The sequence below is a fragment of the Asparagus officinalis genome, chromosome 3, assembly GCF_001876935.1.
Source record: "Asparagus officinalis chromosome 3, Aspof.V1, whole genome shotgun sequence".
In the NCBI taxonomy this organism is placed as follows: Eukaryota; Viridiplantae; Streptophyta; class Magnoliopsida; order Asparagales; family Asparagaceae; genus Asparagus; species Asparagus officinalis.
Window position 1 is genome coordinate 3226352 of NC_033796.1, and position 22556 is coordinate 3248907.

Here is a 22556-nt window from a genome sequence, read left to right on the forward strand (position 1 = left end):
TATCAGAATGTGACGTGACAAATCACATGAGAATACGTCATAAACATTTTAAATGCAAACGGGTGTCACCAGCTCATAACACTTTGAAAACATGAATATTTGTGTGCAAAAATTAGAAACTTCAAGGTGTTTATTACGTGCACGCATTTACAATTGGGACATTTTAAGTGCAACCACGGTGAAACTATAGGACGTTCCTTTATAAGTGCAATTTAGCCATTGATTTTAGCACTAGTTTTTGTGTTTCCTAATCTATTGATAACAGCAATTAAAATAAGGAAAACTCTTAAAGGACCCAAAAAAATGGGACAGGGGAGGTGTCCCCTCCCCATTGCTCCATGCACTGTTCATGAACAGTGCATGGAGCAATGGGGAGGGGACACGCGCTCTCAAGTTGTCGGCGGTCAGTGCTCAGTCCTCACTGGATTCTAGAAAGAGAAACTTGCACAGACAAAAAAAAACACAACCAAAAAAGAAAGGAAAAAAAAGGAAAAAGAAACTCACTATATAAATCCCGCTGAAAATACAATTTATACTAAAAAATAAAACGAAAAAAAAGCGGAGATTTTTATCTCCTCCGCTTGTTGAGGGCTAGAGAGAGAAAATCTCGATTCTTTGTCCTAACAACCTCCAGCTCACTCTAGCTCTGATCCATCGAGGTTAGCTCCCTGTTCCTCGATTTTTTGATGATTTTAGATCAATGCATTGAGATATTTCGCTAGATCTAGCTCTGATCTCGATAGATTCTTTGCTGGAAGCAGGTGGTGATGCGAAGAGAGATCTAGATCTGAGGAAGGGGAAATGGCGGCAGCACTAGCGTGGAGGCACTCGAGAAGCAATGGCAACGGCCATGGAGCTCCAGATCTGGTAGGTTCAGATCTCGAGCTAATTTTGCTTGTATCGGTGGTTGATTTGGCGATCGAGGAAAAGTACGGGATCTAGATGTTATTTTAACTGAAATTGGCTTGATGAGGCTGTTGATGAAGATCTTGATATTTTAATTTGATTAAATTAGGTTCAGATCAGTATAATGCACCTTAAATCATTGTTTTCGATTAAATTTAATGGTTCTCCCTACTCATATCTGAGAATTTACAGTACCTAAATGAGTATATTACTGTTCTTATCTGATCAGATCATCTTTCAGATGTTAAATTTTGATAGTTGTTATGGATTGACTTCTTATGTACGTCAGCAGATTTGGGAGGAGATGATTGTCATTGAGAAGTAAAATGGATCTGAAAGTTTTTTCGAAGAATTCATTTCAAGGGGTTTGGCCACTAGGATAAACCAATTAAACATGTGCTTTTGTTGAATAAACTTCACCATTAAACTAAAAATGAAAAATGAAGAAAATACTGCTTCGATATTAGCACTGTATGTCATGTACTTCTGCGACGATCTCCTATCAAGCAGTGAATCAAAGTCTTTATTAGTCTAAAAATCTCTAAATAGAACAAATAGTGTGCATTTTAACACATACTATGAGAGTTTTATGATTTAACAAGTTCCATCTTGATACTATGGGCCTAGTAAGGAAATATTAACTTCTACTTGAAGATTTTATGTCGCATGATGGGACTCAATAATGGGAACAGAGCAAACAGGTAGTTATTTTATGTCAGCATCTGATGTTCTCAATTCATTCATGAAAAACAAGAACTAGATATATGTAGGTATTTATCAGCAGTTTGATACAATTAACTGCCGAGGATATGCTACTGATTTTGCTTGTAACTTAAGTGCGAAAAATAAACACTTTAGTTTTCGAGATCAGGAAAAGACTATTTCCAAGCTTTACACTATCAATCTTGACAAGCCAATTCAATGTAAGTAGTTCATTTTGTCAATTTGATGATAAAAGGGTGTGCATAAAGTAGTCAAGTGTCAACCATTTAAAGGTATATTTTAGGATGGGATGCTAATGTAATGTTATGCATAAGAAAAATAATAGAAAGAAAATTGTAAACCCAATTGTCAATTTTGTTATTGCAATTTCCGTCAGGCTAGATGCACAACTAATTTTGTTGAAGTTCCTGAATCAAACTTGGATTATTATATATCATGATCCATGATGCATAAACTGGAAGAAACTGCAGTCAATTTATACTTACATTGGATCTGTTTTCTTATAGCTATAAATATAATTGCATCCATATCTTTTAGTGTGCCAAAGAGGTTAAGTGGGATAGTTTGTTGCTTGTGCACATAATATATATTAACTGCAAATAAACATATCAGGTACTGTGTAGGTTTACCATTTGTGCTTCAATGAATGGAAGTAAGAAGCCAATAAATGATTGTGTTTCCGCGTATCTTGTATATATGAACTATTGTTTGAGATGGTCTCTTTTTTGGACACTAAAGCATATTTGGCACATTTGATGATTCTGTTATTAATATTGGATGTTAATTTCATGACCACAGGAGCGAAATGGAGATGCTAAAGTTCAAGGTTCGGAGCCCCCAACTCCACACTCTGTTATGAAGATGGGCTCAAGGTAAAGTTTAAAATTATAGCATTTATTTATTGATAGTGGAGAACTTTAATGGGCATGGAACGTTATACATAGTCAAATCTTTCATTTACCAACAACTACAGAACTTTGCAAAGTATGTAACATGTTTTAGTCTAGGCTTGGATCAGCAATGGAACTTCTCAGTACACGTTATCAAAATAAATTCTACTGGTACAGCATGTACACTGTACAGATGGCTATCTTGTTCTTTCCCCTTTTTGCTCATCTCTTTTATTTATTTGTTTTTGTGAAAGTTAATTTTCAATAAAAGATTTCCCTTTTGGTCGTGGGGGGGGGGTAGAGCAGGCAAAGAAAACCTGAAAATACTGTGACAATGTTTGGGTATACGTAATCATTGTTTGTTTAAATTGTCGCGAATGTATGCTTGTTGTCCACTAAGGATTACCATTTGCTAATATGTAAGGATACAAGAACGTACATTGCATTAACCAGTTGCGAGTTAGTGTATTAATGGAGTTCCTGGTGTGAAAGATGCATTACAAATTACTGTGAAACAATTTACAAACTAAGATGCTGAAAAGTATGCTAATCCAGATTTTCTCTGTCTTGACCTATTAAAATATGACAAACCACTTTGATCGTGGGGTGCAATTGCAGATGAGCTAGATCCTATTTCTATACCTTTTCTATCCTGTAAGCTATTTCACTTTTACATCAAGTAGTACGAATAATCAATGTATTCATCTGTTGTGTGAACAACTGGATGCTAGATGGTACTTTCATGAGTCAAGTAGGCCAGGCCAAATCAAACTTATCACATGGATCAAACTTTTAATGGACTGGGTCAAGGAAGTATTACCTGGTAATTTGCAGTTGAGTATATTAACATGTCAAAATTTGAACCTTTGCGCCTTATGAACCATGAAATTGTTTCTAGAGGATACATGCATACGCTCACATGAAAACTACTGGCCAAATCTAGAGCAGTGGAAAATCATGTAAATCTATAGGCCTGACTTCAGTTTTTTGGTAACTTATACCCATTGGATTCCAGTTATTAATTTGTGGGTGTAAATATCAGATATATGTAGGCCATCAGAAGATAACTTAGACACTCATTTGCCCTAATTTATGAATATATAACTGGCACTTTCATTTGTTGCACGCATGCTGGTTCTATATACATGTGGATGTGTATGAGAAAAACATATTCATGCCTTATGCATCCCTCAAATATGGTAGAGAAGGTAAAGCAATAGGGAGTCTAGGCACTTATAGTGGTATTTTCGGGGTTGCCTTTAGATCAGTTTTCTGGGTGTCGAGTTCAAAGCTCATGCGACCATGAGCTGCTTTGATTCAAGCAGATGACCAACATTTAGTACAAACACTCTATTCTTCTTGTCGCGTGAACGTTTAGAAATCTCATACTATGGTTATTCTGGGGCGTGGGACTATTATACTGACCAATGTACTGTAATGTTTATCCTGGGGCAATTTACTGTATGAAGAACCAATTTTTCATTAGATTTCCACAAAATAGATGGAAAAAGGTCTGGTACTTGAGTGTATCTACAGAAATCTGGATATGCATCTTTCTTGCTAAATCTCAGCAGAATCCACAACACTGGAACTGTTTTCATTAACGTAACCTTATATTCATATTGGAATGCATTGCAACATGGTAAAATTTAAATGAAAAACATGAACAAGCTTCACTGACTGTATTCATGGTGCTTATTTAGTTTAACCTGTAGCAGAAAGTAGCTTCCACATTCACATGTTTCTTTAATTCCTATTCAAGTAACCATCTCTAGCGTCTAAAGTATACACTAGTTGTAAAATTGCTTTTACTTTTTAGCTACTTTACCGCATATGGATATCATTGCATGTTTGATTGGCGGGCTTTGAGATGCTCTCAGGGACCGTGGTATTGTGGAGGATACAGATGGGACCTTATCAAGTGTTGCCCTATGTATCGAGCAATTACGCAGGAGTTCTTCAACTAGTCAAGAGAAAGAGAACTCTTTGAAACAGTTGTTGGATCTCGTCGAAGCACGTGACAAAGCCTTTGGAGCTGTTGGCTCTCATTCCCAAGCAGTTCCTACTCTTGTTTCTCTTCTCAGATCTGGTTCTCTTGGAGTAAAGACACTGGCTGCTACTGTCTTAGGATCTCTCTGTAAGGAAGAAGAACTACGAGTAAAAGTGCTGCTTGGTGGCTGCATTCCTCCGTTGCTTGCTCTTCTTAAGTCCAGCTCATCTGAAGGTCAAATAGCAGCTGCAAAGACTATTTATGCCGTTTCTCAGGGAGGAGTAAGAGACCATGTTGGATCAAAGATATTCTCAACTGAAGGAGTTGTTCCTGTTCTATGGGAGCAGCTGAAAAATGGTGTCAAGAATGAAACTATTGTGAATAGTCTGCTAACTGGAGCATTGAAGAACTTATCTACCAGCACAGAGGGCTTCTGGTCGGCAACAACAACTTCAGCTGGTGTTGATGTGCTTGTAAAACTGCTTGCGAATGGGCAAACAAGTAGCCTAGCAAATGTTTGCTATCTTCTTGCATGTATAATGATGGAAGATGCATCTTTTTGTTCCCGAGTCTTAGCTGCAGAAACTACTAAACAACTCCTTAAGCTCTTAGGGCCTGGTAATGAGGCTTCCATTAGAGCTGAGGCTGCTCGTGCTCTTAAATCTCTTTCTGCACAGTACAAGGAAGCCAGGCGTGAGATAGCTAATTCTAATGGAATCCCTGCTTTGATAAATGCTACTATAGCTCCGTCAAAAGAATTTATGCAAGGGGAATCTGCTCAAGCTTTGCAGGAAAATGCAATGTGTGCATTAGCAAATATTTCTGGTGGCTTGTCATTTGTTATCTCTAGCCTTGGTGAGAGCCTTGAGTCATGTTCTTCACCTGCACAGATTTCTGACACGCTAGGTGCTTTAGCTTCAGCATTGATGATATATGATGAAAATGCTGAGTCTATCAGACCATCTGATTCGTCAGTTGTTGAGAAGATGTTAGTAAAGCAGTTTAAATCAAAATCATCATTTCTTGTGCAGGAGCGCACTATAGAGGCCTTGGCTAGCTTGTATGGTAATGCAATTCTCTCAAAGTCTCTTAGCAATGCTGATGCAAAGCGCTTGCTTGTTGGTTTGATCACCATGGCAGCAAACGAGGTACAAGATGAGCTTGTAAAATCTCTTCTCATACTCTGCAGAAAAGACAGTAGTCTATGGCATGCATTGCAAGGTCGTGAAGGGGTTCAGCTATTAATCTCTCTTCTTGGCCTTTCTTCAGAACAACAACAGGAATGTTCAGTAGCTTTGCTGTGTCTTTTATCTGAAGAAAACGATGAAAGTAAATGGGCCATAACTGCTGCTGGAGGCATACCTCCTCTCGTTCAAATTCTAGAGACAGGATCTTCAAAAGCCAAGGAGGATGCTGCACTGATCCTTGGAACTCTTTGCAACCACAGTGAAGATATAAGAGCATGTGTGGAGAGTGCTGATGCTGTTCCTGCTTTACTATGGCTTCTGAAAAATGGAAGTGAAAGTGGAAAAGGGATTGCAGCAAGGACATTTAACCATCTCATCCATAAATCAGATACAGGGACAATCAGCCAGCTCACAGCTTTACTAACCAGTGAACAGCCTGAGTCTAAAGTTTATGTTCTGGATGCTCTGAGAAGCTTGCTTTCTGTGGCACCACTTAGTGACATTTTGCATGAAGGGACTGCATCAAATGATGCCATTGAAACAATGATAAAGATATTGAATTCTACAAGAGAAGAGACACAAGCTAAATCTGCAGCTGCACTTGCAGGACTATTTCAGTGCCGCAAAGACCTGAGGGACAGCCATGTTGCTGTGAAGGCGCTCTGGTCGGCAATGAAACTTCTGAATGTAGAATCGGACAAAATTTTGATGGAGGCTTCTTGCTGTCTGGCTTCTATTTTCCTTTCAATTAAGCAAAACAAAGAGGTTGCTTCCCTTGCAAGAGATGCATTAGCTCCATTGATTCTGCTTGCCAACTCCCCAGTTCTTGAAGTGGCAGAGCAGGCAACATGTGCTTTGGCCAATATTCTCCTGGATAATGATCTGTCAACTCAGGTAGGCCCTGAAGAGATCATCTTGCCAGTGACTCGAATTTTGCAAGAGGGAAGTATTGATGGGAAAGCTCATGCTGCTGCAGCAGTAGCACGTCTTCTTCAGGGTCGACATATTGATGATGCGATGTGTGATACTGTGAACCGTGCTGGTACAGTTCTTACTCTTGCTGCTGTTCTAGAATCTGCTAAGATTGACTCTGCTGCTACTTCTGAAGTTCTTGAAGCATTGGCTCTATTATCAAGGCCAAAAGGAGCTGGTGCACTTGTAAAACCTCCATGGGCAGTACTTTCTGAATATCCCCACACAATAATTCCTTTGGTTGCTTGTCTAGCGAATGGATTGCCCTCATTGCAAGACAGGGCCATAGAAATTTTGTCAAGATTCTGTGAAGATCAGCCTGTTACTTTGGGGAATGTAATATCTAGCACCTCTGGATGTATCTCATCAATCTCGAGACGAGTGATTGGCTCTAACCTCCTTAAAAAGAGCAGAGTGAGAAACTGGTTGAAGCGTTGATGGAGGCAAACTTATGCATTGATCTAATATATTCTCTTGTCGGCATGCTGAAAACTTCAAATTCATTTTCTAATAATGGGGATGCTGAAAGTGGCATAGATGTAAGTATCTCCAGACACCCAAAAGAGAAATATGGACATGGTGAAGCTGAATGTAGTACAGCTGTAATATCTGGTAACGTGGTTGCTGTATGGCTGCTTTCTATACTTGCTTGTCACGATAACAAAATTAAATTTGTCACAATGGAGGCTGGAGCAATTGAAGTTCTGACGAACAAGATCTCTCACCATTCGTATTTAGCTGCTCAGGTCAGCATCTCCTTATCCAGCAACTATTTCCTAACAGTAGCAGTTGCAACTCATTATGTTCATCCTTATTTTTGGTTTCTTATTTCCTGTGCAATCTTAAGGTGTTACATGGCACTTTGTTATTATTGTATTTACATAACAGTTGCTGACTGCGACCTCTCTAGTAACATTCAGTCTTTCTATAACTAACTAGGAATTAATAACTGCAGTGTGATTCTAGAGATGACAACAGTGCATGGGTTTGTGCCTTGCTGCTGGCTGTCCTTTTCCAAGAGAGAGATATCATACGCTCAAATGGAACAATGAACTGCATTCCAGTTCTTGCAAGTTTGTTGAGGTCAGAGGAGTTAGCAAACAGATATTTTGCAGCACAAGCACTTTCTAGCTTGATCTGCCATGGTAGTCGAGGGACTCTGTTGTCTGTTGCTAATTCTGGTGTGGCTGTTGGGCTTATTTCTTTACTTGGATGTGCTGAAAGTGATATCTCTGATCTTCTGGAGTTATCAGATGAGTTTTCCCTGGCTCGCAATCCGGACCAAATTGCACTTGAGAGGTTGTTCAGAGTAGATGACATAAGGGTGGGCGCAACTTCTCGGAAAGCCATACCTGTACTTGTTGATTTGCTCAAGCCTATCCCAGATCGACCAGGTGCCCCTTCTCTTGCATTGGGTCTTCTAACTCAGCTTGCATTAGAGTGCCCTCCAAACATGCTGGTAATGGTAGAAGCGGGGGTCCTTGAGGCCCTAACCAAGTATCTTTCACTTGGACCGCAGGATGCAACTGAAGAAGCTGCGACAGTTTTATTGGGCATCCTATTCAGCACTGGTGAAATAAGGCGACAGGAATCTGCATTTGGTGCTGTTAATCAGCTTGTTGCAGTCTTAAGACTGGGAGGAAGAAATTCCAGGTATAGTGCAGCTAAGGCATTAGAAAACTTGTTTTCCACAGATCATATCAGGAATGGTGAATCAGCTAGGCAAGCTATTCAACCTCTTGTGGAGATTCTTAATACCGGTTCTGAAAAGGAGCAACATGCAGCTATTGCTGCGCTTGTTAGGTTGCTTGGTGATAATCCATCAAGAGCCCTTGCTGTTGGTGACGCTGAGATGAGTGCAGTTGATGTTCTTTGTCGAATTCTTTCTTCCAGTTGCTCAGTGGAGCTGAAAGGCAATGCTGCAGAGTTATGTTTTGTCCTGTTTGGAAATACAAGGATTCGGTCAACAATGGCTGCAGCACGCTGTGTTGAGCCTTTGGTTTCTCTACTTGTAACTGACTTCAGTGCAGCCCAATACTCAGTGGTCCGTGCATTGGATAGGCTCTTAGATGACGACCAACTTGCAGAGCTTGTTTCTGCACATGGCGCTATTGTTCCTCTAGTTGGTCTGCTCTTTGGTAGAAATTACACACTGCATGAGGCAGTTTCGAGAGCTTTGGTGAAGCTAGGAAAAGATAGGCCAGCTTGTAAAATGGAGATGGTCAAAACTGGAGTTATTGAAAGTATTCTGAACATCGTCCATGAAGCACCGGATTTTCTCTGCGTTGCATTTGCAGAATTGCTACGAATTCTGACGAACAATGCTACCATAGCGAAGGGCCCATCTGCTGGGAAAGTTGTTGAACCCCTTTTCTTTCTGTTATCTAGACCAGAAATTGGTCCTGATGGACAGCACAGCGCATTGCAGGTTCTTATTAATATTTTGGAAAATCCCCAATGCCGAGCTGATTGCAACATGATGCCTCAACGGGCTATTGGACCTATAATTGCTTTACTGGATTCACCAATCCAGGCAGTGCAGCAATTGGCTGCAGAACTCTTGTCCCATCTGCTTTTGGAGGAACATTTGCAGAAGGATCCAGTCACAGAGCAGGCAATTAGTCCCCTTATTCATGTTCTTGGATCAGGCATACACATTTTACAACAGAGAGCTATAAAAGCTCTTGCAAACATTGCCTTGGCTTGGCCAAACGCAATTGCAAAAGATGGTGGCGTTTATGAGCTGTCCAAAGTGATATTGCAAACTGATCCACCCTTGCCTCACGCTTTATGGGAATCTGCTGCTTCTATTCTATCAAGCATTCTGCAGTACAGTTCTGAATTCTTCTTGGAAGTGCCTGTGGCTGTACTGGTTCAGTTGCTTCGCTCTGGAACAGAAAATACTGTTGTCGGTGCTCTAAATGCCCTGCTCGTGTTGGAAACTGATGACTCAACTAGTGCTGAAGCAATGGCTGAAAGCGGTGCTATTGAGGCTCTCGTGGAACTTCTAAGGAGTCATCTCTGTGAGGAAACTGCAGCAAGATTACTGGAAACGTTGTTGAACAATATGAAAATTAGAGAAACAAAAGCCGCTAAATCTGCTATTCAACCATTATCCATGTATCTTCTAGACCCACAAACACAATCTCAGCAGGGTAGGCTGCTTGCAGCTCTTGCGCTGGGTGATCTTTTCCAGAATGAGGGTCTTGCTCGAACTACAGATTCTGTTTCAGCGTGCCGAGCTCTAGTAAACCTTCTTGAAGATAATCCAACAGAAGAGATGAAGGTGGTGGCGATTTGTGCGCTGCAAAATCTTGTAATGTATAGCCGTGCCAACAAGCGAGCTGTTGCAGAAGCAGGTGGTGTGCAGGTTGTGCTGGACATTGTCAATTCCAGCCAACCTGATACGTCAGTTCAGGCAGCAATGTTTGTGAAACTTCTGTTCTCTAATAATACAATACAGGAATATGCTTCCAGTGAAACAGTTAGAGCTATAACTGGTATGGTCTCATGAAATATTCTTCCATGCCTTAGTTTCTTGAATTTTTAGTGCGTATATTCTTGGTTTAAGGTTTCTGAAAATATTTTTCAGAAACACGCATACAAGAAGTTACTATAACTTTGAATGGGCAAGCTGATCCAAAGAGACACATGTTCATGTTGGTTTTTAGCACGTTGTTTAACTATTTCAAGCTTAAAATATGACAATATATTGAAAGGATGATGCCTTTTTGGATATGCGTTACGGCAATCTTTGTGAAGGCTAGGTGTGGGGTGCCTGGCTGGTTCGAGCCGTGGCCTAGCCCTGCCGTTCAAGGCCGGCGGTGACCTGCCTTCTTTTGCATCTCGGTCCACCCTCGGAAATTTTTTTTTTCCAACTTTTTTCTTTTTTTTCATTCTAAAGTATTATTTTATTCATATTATAAAATTATCTAATTATTTTCCTATTTCAAACTCTTATTTAAAATTATATATATATATATATATATATATATATAATATATAATATATATAATATATATATATATTATATGAGGAATATGGGTATGCTTGGTACAACACAAAATTTGTGCTGGCTATGGGTGAAATTATCCTCCACTCATTCAAATGGGGGACCACATCACATGGGTGGAATGGTCCCCCCAATTTAATATGAGTGATGAGAATGAGACACCCACTACCAAGCAAAAATTTTGTGCTTGTACCAACATACCATTTTAAACTATATATACTATAGTATAGTTATTTAAATTACAACATACATACTATAGTTGTAGCGAGAAAAACATCACACAGAAATACATCACAAACATAAAGATAACGTAGTTTGGACTTCGAAGGAATACTTGGCTGCCTGAGGCCCCTTATTTATTGCTGAAAAAAGTAAATATTTATAATGAAACTCGGGCTTGATCAGGCCGGGCCAGGCCATTAGTGGGCCGGGCCTATGGTAGGTAGGCCGGGTTTGCTTCTTTGGTCCTGTGTCTGGATCAAGACCCACCAGCCCATGAACCACCACAAATGTGGGCTGGGCCGGGTTTAGACCCAAACCAGGTTGGGCCGGTTCGGCCCGCGGTTCGAACCAGTCCATGCCCAATCCTAGTGAGCTTAGGATTCGGCAAATTATAGCTTATGCATACCCTCTACTCTTTTATGCTTTTATTATGGAGCCATACAAGAGTGCATTTTTTGCCTATTTGTTGGCCTCCTACCAAGAACATACAATTTCTCTAGATTACGTTGTTGCCTGGAAATGTTCCTTTAAAATCTATATTCTGATGTATCATACTTTTACATTACTTCTTCAATGATTAGGGTAAATAATAATTTTATTGAACATGGTTAATGTTAGAGTATGACATGCTCTCATATTTATTAGGCATTATTGTAATCTGCAATGAGTAGTCAATATTTCTTTCTGGTCATTCGACTGTGCTTTCCATGGATCCAGTGTCGCCTAATATTGTTTTTCCCTGCAGCTGCCATTGAGAAAGATTTATGGGCTAATGGAAGCGTGAATGAGGAGTACTTGAAAGCACTGAATGCATTTCTAAGCAATTTCCCACGTTTAAGAGCAACAGAGCCTGCTACATTAAGCATTCCTCATTTAGTAACATCCCTTAAAACCGGTTCTGAGGGTACACAAGAAGCAGCACTTGATTCACTGTTTCTTCTGAGGCAAGCTTGGTCAGCATGTCCACCTGAAGTTTTTAAAGCTCAATCTGTTGCAGCATCAGAAGCGATTCCGTTGCTGCAATACTTGATTCAGTCGGGTCCCCCTAGGTTTCAGGAGAAAGCGGAACTGCTTTTACAGTGTTTACCAGGGACACTTACAGTAACAATAAAGCGAGGTAATAATTTACGGCAGTCAGTGGGAAACCCCAGTGTTTACTGCAAGGTCACACTGGGCAGCACACCTCCTCGACAAACAAAGGTATTTTCAACTCATTGCATGCCTCATTCCTTCTGGGAAAATGGATAACTAGATTTCTCTTCTTGTTGTTTATTATAATTTATTAAACATCTACGTAGCCAAAGATGCATTAAAACAGAATCCTTGCCAGTCTCCTTTCCACTATAAGTGCAATGTATGCCGTTCTTGTATGTCCATTAGTGGTTTAACACGTGCATATTTGATGAACTGTTTCTGGAGGGATCTATCACGTCTCTTCATTTGAAAGTGTTTATCGTTTTTCTTTTCAATTCTATTTGCCGATTTGCTAGGAATGCTAATTTTATGCTATAAAGAATCTTGCAAGTAAATTCAAATTTTAGGCATGAAATCATAATCACTTAAATGATCTGTGAGGAGGGATTCATCTTGAAAAGCCTGCTTCTTGAGGGTGCTAATATATGTGACCATACCATTGTATCTCTCTTATTTATGACCACCACTTATCCACAGTAGCTTCCTATGGTATGTTTTATTACCGGATCTTTCTTATATTGACCTAGTATTAATTGCCCATTCTTGATTTTTCCAATCAATACAAAAAAAGAAAGAAGTCATTCTGAACATCTCACATGCAATCTGGGAATGGTGTATCAAGCAACAAAACCTTTGCATCCTCTGCCTTGATGTCTAAATTAGGCATCCACATCATAACCTTTGTATCTTCCCCCCCATTAATGATGGTGATATGAGTTAATACCCTTGCTAAGCATACACTACCAGAGTGCATTATGGTTGCTTAGCCTTTAATCTTCAATGATAATCCAGACATGCTCTTTAGTTACATTGGAAAGTACACACTGCATTGTCTGTAAGGGACCTGGATACATGAAGCTCACTCAATTGTAGTTCTAAATTGTCACCTGGATACATGAATAGCTTAGTTGTGTATTGACGTTAATTTGTCCATGTAAATTTCAGATCGTTTCAACTGGCCCTACGCCTGAATGGGACGAAGCCTTTGTGTGGGCATTTGATAGTCCTCCAAAAGGCCAGAAGCTGCACATATCTTGCAAGAACAAGAGCAAAATTGGAAAGGTCATACCCAAAAAACTACTTGTTACGTCCTTTGCATGAGTTGGTTATTTAAAGTTTATCCTGGATTGACGTTATTTTCATTTAATTCTCATACAACAGAGCTCCTTTGGGAAAGTCACAATCCAGATCGATCGGGTTGTGATGCTTGGATCAGTTGCTGGAGAGTATGCCCTTCTTCCTCAAAGCAAAAGTGGACCTCCACGCAACCTTGAAATCGAGTTCCAGTGGTCAAATAGAGTAATAAGCGAAGAGAATTCATCGTGAGGTATTCGATATCCTCTCTGTAATTTGTTAAAGAATTGGATCAGTTCTGCAGTTTTTGCTCTTTCGTTTGCTTTCTTCTTGTATTATTATTGTAAATAGTCAGCAGAGAATTCATCTACTTGCTTGTTTGTGATGAATTATTCTTTATTTTTTTCTTCCTCTTAAACGACGGTTGGCAAGGGTACAGCGTGCAGAGAACCTGCATCTTGTAATATTTTTTCCTTTTTCTTTTTGTGGTATCTTGTAAGTGATGTAATGCGTATGTGAATGTTGAGAGAGCGTGAGCATGAACGAAACGTTTCTAAATTATATGATTTATATGTGTTTTACAATCTAAGTTGCAAATCTTTGTCCCTGTTACGTAATTCTATCGCTGTCTGAGATCAGCCCAATGAGCGTAAACACACTCCACAGGCTCTTCTTTTATTGTTTGCGAGGGTAATTGCAGCGTCTGCTATGCTGCTGGAGCCTTAATAATTTTCTAACTAAACAATTGTCTCAAAAATCATTAAAGTTTGTTACTAAAGGTCTCTCAATTCGCATAAGTTGTTTCAAAATAACCCCTTCAATCGAGAGCAATAGTAGCTAGATGCAAGATTTGAGGGGCCTAACAGCAATTTAATTTCAATGACCTGAGGGGCACATTTTAAAATACTAAATATGTAGGTACTAGGTCTGAGAAAAAAAAATCTTTTTTTGATGTCACACGTGGAAATAGGCACCGTCCCCATCCCCGACTCCCCCGTCCGCTCTCCCGGTTAAAAAGCAAAACCTCCGTAAACCCACTGAAAGCTACTCGCGTCTTCTCTTTCGAGTGGAATCTCTTTTTTTTTCCCCCTTGAAAGAGAAAGGGGCGAACTAGGGTTAGCACGGGCCAAATTTGGAAACTAGGGTTTCTTCTATCCTTCACCCTACAAACGAGGCAAATTAAGAAGAGAGCGATCTGAGGTAAATTTCAACCCCCTTTAAGGCCTCTCGAATTTTTACTCCAATCCGATCAATTTCTGGACCAAAAGCGATTCTGTAGTGTTTTTTCCCCCATTTCAACTTATTCAACAGGCATTTTGCTCATTATTATTGTTAATATTAGATAGTCTGCGAATTGATTTGTTTGTATGGTGCAGAAGCTGATCGTGAAGGGGGAAATGGTAAGCTTTCTCTGGTGAACTCTGTCTCTACATTTTCTTTCCTCGCTTTTATTCTCAAATTATTATGTTGTTATCTGCTCTTAGGACTGGAGCAGTGACGGTGATGATAACCATGGATCTGAAAGGGGAACCGGCCGGACGAAACCGGTCCCTCCCCTTAACTCCGCTGCCGCTCCATCGAACGAGGTAGTGGAGCAAGTTGTATGCCTTTGAATTATGAGCGAATGCAACCAGTATTTAGTCGATGTAATTATAAGTCGTAACTGCTCATTTTGGTTGTTGCATTGTGATGCGGACTGATGGTTTTTGTTTGTTCGTTCGTTTGATTTAAGGATTGGGGCAGTGATAGTGATGAGATCGCCGAGTTGGACTGGGATGTCCATGAGGCAGTGCCATCGAGGGAGGTAGCAACTTACTTGTCCACTTGCGTTATGGTTTATGTTACATATTGATCTCATGTTATTTTAAGAAATATGTATCGGTATTTTGTTGCGTCATAGTTTACTTATTTGTTAATTTTTGGTACTGTCTGAGAAATCAATATCAGTTTATATTCTAGAAAGATTGGGAATTGCATTCTAGGACATCTTTGAAACTGCCCAGAATAAATGTTTACCAAGAAAAAATTTACATAACATGCTACCATTGAGCTTCAATAATCAATTCATTTTCTTTTGCTTATCCATGTGGTAACTTTATCTTTTGGAATGTGTAACATATGACTCTAGACGAAAGATATGACGTATATTCTAGGTGGCATTGATTTGTATATGTTGTATTGTGTCTCATATATAATGGGAGGATGTTAAGTGTTTCATGTATTTTGTTTTCCAAGAAAATTAACTTTCATCTTGCTTAATGTACCATGCGGTTTATATGCATCCCATCCACTAAAACAAAAGAAGAAAAAAAAATGCAAAATAAAACAGTAGGAAATAATTTAATGTGGTTGTTTCTGATTTTGACATTTTGTTAATTTACTTTTTTTGTGCTCTTATGAAATTTGAGTTTCTTCCTTTTCCAATTGTTTCAAGGTTTCAGAGGCAGGTCCTTCTCATACCAATTGGACATCCCATTTTGTCGCGATGGGATTTTCTGAAGAACTGGTGGCAGAAGCAATTAAACAAAATAGTCAGTGTCCTTCACTATGTGCTAATAATACACTTAACAACATCAATTAGCGTGTGACCTAAATTGTTTGTGGTTTGAAGGAGAAGGAGACAACGAAGGCATACTTGAGACATTGCTTACTTATGGTGTAAGTGCTTCCTCTAGTAACATATACCTGGGAGTTTTATCGACGTACATCGTCAGTTTTCTTATAGATTTATGAATGCATGCATGTATGCATATACCTATGTATGTGTGTGTACTTGTGCTTGTGCGTTGCTTTCTGGTTTTTTAAATGAGTAGGAAGTATCTGCTCAAGCCATGCCATACACACAAAGGTGCATGTATTCTGTATACATCTACACATGCATATGTACATAAACTTAATTTTGTTTCATTCTTTGCAGGCCATTGGAAAATCTCATAAGCATGAAGAATCCCCAGGACATTGTTCTCCCGCAAATGACAAAAAAGTACTGTAATGTGATTTTATCTGATATGAACTCGCGATAATTCTCTAACCTAAATTATTTATAGAGCTGATATTTGTAAACAGAAGCTTTATTATTTAGTACAGAATTCACTGGTTTTAGATCATGTAAAAACAGATTGTGCTGCTATCTATCAATAGCACATATTCAGGTTGGCATATATGCGTAACGAATTTCTTTGACAGATCAAATTATCATCTGATGTTGTCATCTTCACTCACATGGCCACCCTCCTATCCCCATACCAGCCCCGCCAGTCCCTTGCTTCCAATGTAATTTTGTCTGATGTGACCGTGTCTGAAGATATATTCGGTTATGTTGGACATAAATGGTTTCTGGCTTTGCTTGTGATGTTGATTATTTGAGCTAGTTCAGAACATATGTGATATCTGGACTGTAGCCATGGTGAATCTTGTTAATTCATAGCTCAAATAAAATATTATTCGAGCTAGTTTGCTTGTACTCGAGCAACCAGACCTGTTAATTGGATATGAAAATGCATTCCCATGGTTTATGATTGGACTCTGACTGGTTCACTGAATATTAAAAAAAAAATCTCACGCGTACACATGAAAACTTCACAGAAGAAATCCATTTTAATTTTTTCCGTTATATTTATTTTCCTTTTGTGTATGCCTAGAGGGGATTGGAACCCCTCTTTCTAGTTCTATGGTAAGAAAGCATGTTTGTTCAAAAATATAAAATAAACAAGGCTTGGAGGTCATTTTTCTTACGGAGAAATTTTGCTGTATTTTCAATTTTCTTTTAGGTATTCAGCTTAATGTCACATTCAAGTGAAATGTTACATCTATGCTATTGAATTGTAAACACTGATGAGCATTTTCTGAAATATCGGAACAGGATGTAGCTGATGGTTTCTCCGAAAAGGACAAAATAGTATCAACTCTAGTGGACATGGGTTTCCTTGCTGAGGAGGCATCTTCAGCCATTGATAGATGTGGTATGCTATGCTTTATTAGTAGCTATACTAGCCTGATTTTACATCCTGCATATTTTTTGATTGAACTTTCATTAGTCCCCGAAACATATTTAGTGCAAGATAGGTCTCATTTGGCATGTCTCATGTATGAAGTTTTAGTTTGCTTGTATTGGCCATTCTGGGGATGGCTAAAGTAAACCTTCAGGCCCCGTTTGTCAAAGGGTTAATGAAGAGGGGTTAAAGAGAAGGATTAATGTACTTAGCCCATTTGATAATCCGAAAGACTAAATTATTAACCCGTTAAATAAGTTTTATTTTAGCCCTTATGATCAGTTTTAGTGTTTGGGAATAACAATGATTTTGACTATTTTCTTTATAATTAGAAGGGTTAACTCTTATTCCATCTAAATAGGAGTATTAGTAAACCCCTCATTTTGAGGGGTTAACTCATTTTAACCCCTCTAGAGGGGTTAACTTAACCCTTCTATATTTTTTATGTTTGCCAAATTATGGAGGGCTAACTCACTTTAACCCTTATATAGATTTGTTGTGTTTGGCAGGTTAAGAAGGGGTTAAGTCTCCTTAACCCCTCACTTAACCTTTTGCCAAACGGTACCTCAAGGTTTACTGAGTAAGGGGTCATGTTACCCTATGGTTGTAGTGAATTACTTCTACGCGTACTCGTACTTTGCCAAAATGTAATACTATTTGATGAAAGCCCATTCAAAAGTTCAAACCTTTTAGTGTATGATCTCTGCAAACCATTTTATATCACATATATGTTTGGGTCCTTATATGAAATTCTTATTTCAATAATTTCTTATTCCTTCCATTTCTTTTCTTTCTGATCCCATATAGGTCCAAATGCCACAATTTTAGAGCTTGCAGACTCTATTCATGCCTCTCAAATGCAAGAAGATTCTGGTGACCAGCTATGGGAGGGTTCTTCTGTATCCCCAAGTTCTGATAATGATGACGACGATGTTGATGATGAGGTACAAGTTCAGATCCTTATATGGTGCTTGTTTCCATTTGAGGATGCAAGAATTGCAGAATTTTATTTCTTAATATAACAAGGTGAAGTCTAGTAGAAATTTTGGGCCGTATATTTTCAGCTAGCTTAAATTTTTTTCTTATATGACAAGGTTTGATGTGTGAAGAAAGAAATACATACCCCTTGTCCCTTTGGGCACATTGAAGGCGATTAAAATTGAATTGATTAAGAGAAACCGAACCAATTTGGGTTTTGTTTTGTTTTGTTTTGTGTGGTTATTGTCATGTTGTGGAAAAGTTTCAGCACTTCATTTGCTTCTGGTTTCTTTATTCTATGTTTTCTTTCATTAGCAGACAAGGGGAAACATTTCCTCTGTAAACCAAAGACCATTCTGAATTTTGATTAACTGCAGTTTGGCATGTAACATTATAAGCTTTCTGCCCTTGCAGGATTTTACATATAGTTTCCACAAGGAAAAAAAGAGTAGCGTCTCCGAATCTGCAAGAAAGAGCAAGAGAATCCGTGTATATGAGAGGGAGAAGGAAATGATGAAAAAATTAAGAACAAACTATGATGAAAATCTACCTCCTTTAGCCATCCCAAAGCCGATGATCGGCTTTGGCCTTCCACTCCAACAACCCCGAATCTCTCACCGCAAGTTTCCAGATGCAGCTATCGGTCCGCCATTCTTTTATTATGAAAATGTTGCTCCCGCTCCTAGAGGAGTTTGGGAGAGAATCTCTCGATTCTTATATGATATCGAGCCAGAGTTTGTCGATTCTAAATACTTTTGTGCTGCTTCCGAAAAAAGGGGGTACATCCACAATCTTCCTATAAACAACCGTTTTCCTCTCCTCCCAATACCTCCAAAAACAATTCATGAAGCTTTTCCTGCAACAAAGAAATGGTGGCCTTCATGGGACACCCGAACTCATCTAAATTGCCTTGAAACATGCACAGGGAAAGCAAAGCATACCGAAAAGATTCGTTTGTCTTTGTCTCAGTCTGATGACCCACCACCTGAGAGAGTCCAAAGATACATACTTGAGGAGTGCAATAAAGGGAACCTTGTATGGGTTGGACTCCACAAGGTTGTTCCTTTAGAACCAGATGAGATCGAGACATTGCTAGGGTTTCCAAGAAATCATACAAGAGGTATAAGCCGAACTGAAAGGTACAAGTCCTTAGGCAACGCATTTCAGATTGATATTGTAGCATTTCATCTCTCAGTGCTTAAAGAAATGTTTCCTGATGGAATCACTGTTCTGTCTATATTTTCGGGGATTGGGGGAGCTGAGGTGGCTCTTTACAGGCTTGGGATTCGTCTCAAGACTGTTGTTTCGGTTGAGGCATCCGAGATCAATAGGAATGTATTGAGAAGTTGGTGGGACCAAACAAACCAGAAGGGGACTTTAATCGAAATTTCCGATGTTCAGCAGTTGAATGGTGATCGTCTTGAGCATTTGATCCATACTTACGGTGGTTTTGATTTGGTTATTGGTCGGAGCCCTTGCGTCAATGTTACAGGCAGTGATCAATACAGTAGAGATGGACTGCATGGAAAGCATTCTGCCATGTTTTATGATTATTTTCGAATATTAGACCTTGTCAAATGTATAATGGAGAAGAACTAGAAGGGGGAAAAAATTCTGGGTACAAGATTTCTCAGCATTGAAATTTAGCTGCTCAGGTATTTGATACTTCCCCACTCTACAACTACTTGCTGTTAGTATAAGCTGCACGTCGTTATGTTCATTTGTGGTTTATTAGGATAACTGCATTTATTTCATAGTTGGCGTCATTATGTTCATTTGTGGCATATTTAGCATAACTGCATTTATTTCATAGTTGGCGTTCTAGGCTCTGCTCCTTATGATTATTTCGGGATTTCCTCTGACTTGGATTTAAATGCTGCAGGGAGATTGTACAACCGTATTAGTGCCATGGTGTTTGTGCTTTGCTGCTGAGGATGCTTCTTCAAGATTCAAGATGATGATTGCAATTTTCTGATGGAGTCAGCAAACATATGTCTTCCTTCACAAGCACACAGTGTGATTCACAATAATAGTTGGGGTTGAAACTGCCATGTGACTATATCTTGGCTGTGACGAGGCAGTTATATCTGCTCTTTAGGAATTGTTGGATGAGTGCATGCCAGAGGGTATTGCACTTGAGAGTTTGTTCGGCGTTTAATGACGCCAGCGTTGGCGTCATTAATGGATACCAAATTTGTAGAAGAGCTCGACATGCACTTGCTCATTCCTTCAGATGAATTCTAGATCGACCTGCAAACTTCAACTTGTCATCGCTTGCCTTCAAACGTGCAAACATGCTGGTATGTTGTAGAATTGGGTTCCCAGCATCATTTACTTGCTCTACGGATGCAACAGAAGAAAGTGCATTCTACATGCTATTCAGCAGCATTGGATACACGACGAAATGAATATGCATATGATATCCTGCTGCGGTCCTAACAATAATAAATCAGACTGCAGTGCGGCTAAACCATTGGAGATCTTCATTTCTTCAGTCGACATATTTAGCTTCTCGCTCACCGATTGGGAAAGGAAATTGATAATGGAAAGATCCATCTCGCTGTTGGTAACGGAGTACAAAACTTATCAGTATTGAGTCTTGAGATCTTAACTATTGTACTTTAATTAGTTCAAACCACCACCCGAATCATATTGGTAGTGTAGAAATGAACGGAGGGGCTGTTCGTTCATTTCTACCGAGTATTGTATTATTGGAAGTGTAGAAACGAACGGGGCTGTTGGTTACATATTTTTTCTTCGAACCTATAGAAAGATGCTTGCAGGGTAGAGAGATGGGCAAAGACGGAGGTCTTGGCGCGGGTATGAACATTTGACAAAAGAGCTGTATGCCCCTTGGCTAATTGCAATTGCAAAAGGGGTGGCATCCATCGAGTAACGATTCTATCGAGAAGAGACGATCTTTACCGTTCACCAGTGAATAGAGCCATTCACCGGTGAATAGAGGATTAGTTTAGAAGTTACAACTCTTCTATTTATATATTTGGGGCATGTTTGGCTATTTCCAAAAAAAAAAAAAACCGGAAATGGAAATGTTACTTTTGAAAATATTTCGAGATATTTCCAAGGTTTTTTTGTTGTTGTTTGTTTCGCAAAGAAAACTCCATTTTCGTTGCCAACTCACACAAACAAACAAAAAAAGCTTCCATAGTAACAGTGACTAGAGTTCTATTTCTTGTGTTTGTTTGAGAAAAAGAAAAAGAAAATGGGAAACCTCTTATTTAAATAATACGGTTTATTCTTCTGAACTATTCAAACAATTTTTTTTACTAATTAAAAATTCTCATATGAGATATTTTCAAGTATTTTCAGCCCATTTTATTGTGAAAACACATTTCTTGATACATTAAGGGGCTGTTTGTTTGCCTAAAAAAAGAGGGAAATCAAAGAAAAGGAAACATATTTTTAAGAAAAATAGGTTTTGGGATTGTTTGGTTGGCTAAAAAAAGAAGGAAATTAAAGAAATGGATATGAGATGAGATGAGTTGTCACCTTATTATAGGATGATGTGAGTGATTTTTTAAGAAAACTTGTTTTGATGTTGTTTGGTTGACGGAAAAAAAATAAGGAAATGAATTATAAGAAACCTATTTCTTGTAATAGGTTGTTTTCTTTTGTTTGGTTATTTATTAAAAATAAGAAAATAGATGAGATGAGATGAGATGAGTGGAGTGATGTTGTGGATGAAAATAATATTTTATTAGATGTGGTGGATGTGATGGATGAGTTGTTGGATGAAAATAATATTTTATTAGATGTGGTGGATGAGTTGTTGGATAAAAATAATATTTTATTAGATGTTGTGGGTGAGTTTTAAGGATGGAAATGTGTGAAATTGTATTTTTTAAGATTTCTTGGTTTTCATTTCTATTTTTAGGTTTTTTAGGAAATAACCAAACATGCCCTAAAGAGGCATCCTATGTGGCAGTCCATTTCTCAAAATTTAAAAACGAAACAAACATATGAAATGGAAAAATGTCTTGAAAACAAAAACTCATGTGTCACATTGGGGTTTTCTTGAAAGTTTAAGTGACAACACATTCCCTCTTTTTTTTAAGCAGACAAACATGCCCTTATAGTGTGTGTAGCACGAGCCGAGACGAGGCATAAGTTGATGGGAGGAAAGCAAAGGTTCACACGTGAGCGTCGCTGGTTAAAGCCCAAACATAAGACGACCTCCGCTTCACGGGAGCGCGCAGCTACCACGCTCGTTTGCGCTGTTATTTTCACTCCCTCGATGGAAAATCTTGTACATTTTATGATTCAGTTTCATTTTATTAGGTGAATCCATTCTATAATCCCTTTCTAATTTCTGCTTCCAACAATGTTCACAAGCTCACTGCTCAAAACAGAAAAGGGCAACACCCATCATTGATTTCTAGCTATTAAAGCTCTCGA

At 38.9% G+C, this 22556-nt stretch overlaps 2 protein-coding genes across 5 annotated transcripts; both read left to right on the top strand.

Annotated features, from left to right (window-relative positions):
- On the top strand, positions 483-13759 carry LOC109832666 (protein CELLULOSE SYNTHASE INTERACTIVE 1-like). The gene is given in 9 exon segments (XM_020400065.1): positions 483-659; positions 762-867; positions 2428-2501; positions 4400-7068; positions 7071-7414; positions 7624-10168; positions 11648-12102; positions 13042-13158; positions 13258-13759. Coding segments are annotated over 8 exon segments (6435 nt in total). The 5' UTR covers positions 483-659; positions 762-801; the 3' UTR covers positions 13423-13759.
- On the top strand, positions 14159-20887 carry LOC109832667 (DNA (cytosine-5)-methyltransferase DRM2-like). Of its 4 annotated transcripts, none has more exons than XM_020400066.1 (11): positions 14159-14370; positions 14513-14570; positions 14655-14756; positions 14903-14974; positions 15605-15701; positions 15782-15828; positions 16088-16153; positions 17033-17132; positions 17970-18106; positions 18555-19795; positions 20023-20887. In XM_020400066.1, the coding sequence occupies exons 2-10, from the start codon at positions 14538-14540 to the stop codon at positions 19737-19739; spliced, it is 1839 nt and encodes a 612-aa protein (XP_020255655.1). In that variant the 5' UTR covers positions 14159-14370; positions 14513-14537; the 3' UTR covers positions 19740-19795; positions 20023-20887. The 4 variants fall into 4 exon arrangements, with proteins under 4 accessions (XP_020255655.1, XP_020255656.1, XP_020255658.1 ...); XM_020400067.1 differs by having other exon boundaries at positions 14517-14570; XM_020400069.1 differs by having other exon boundaries at positions 14542-14570.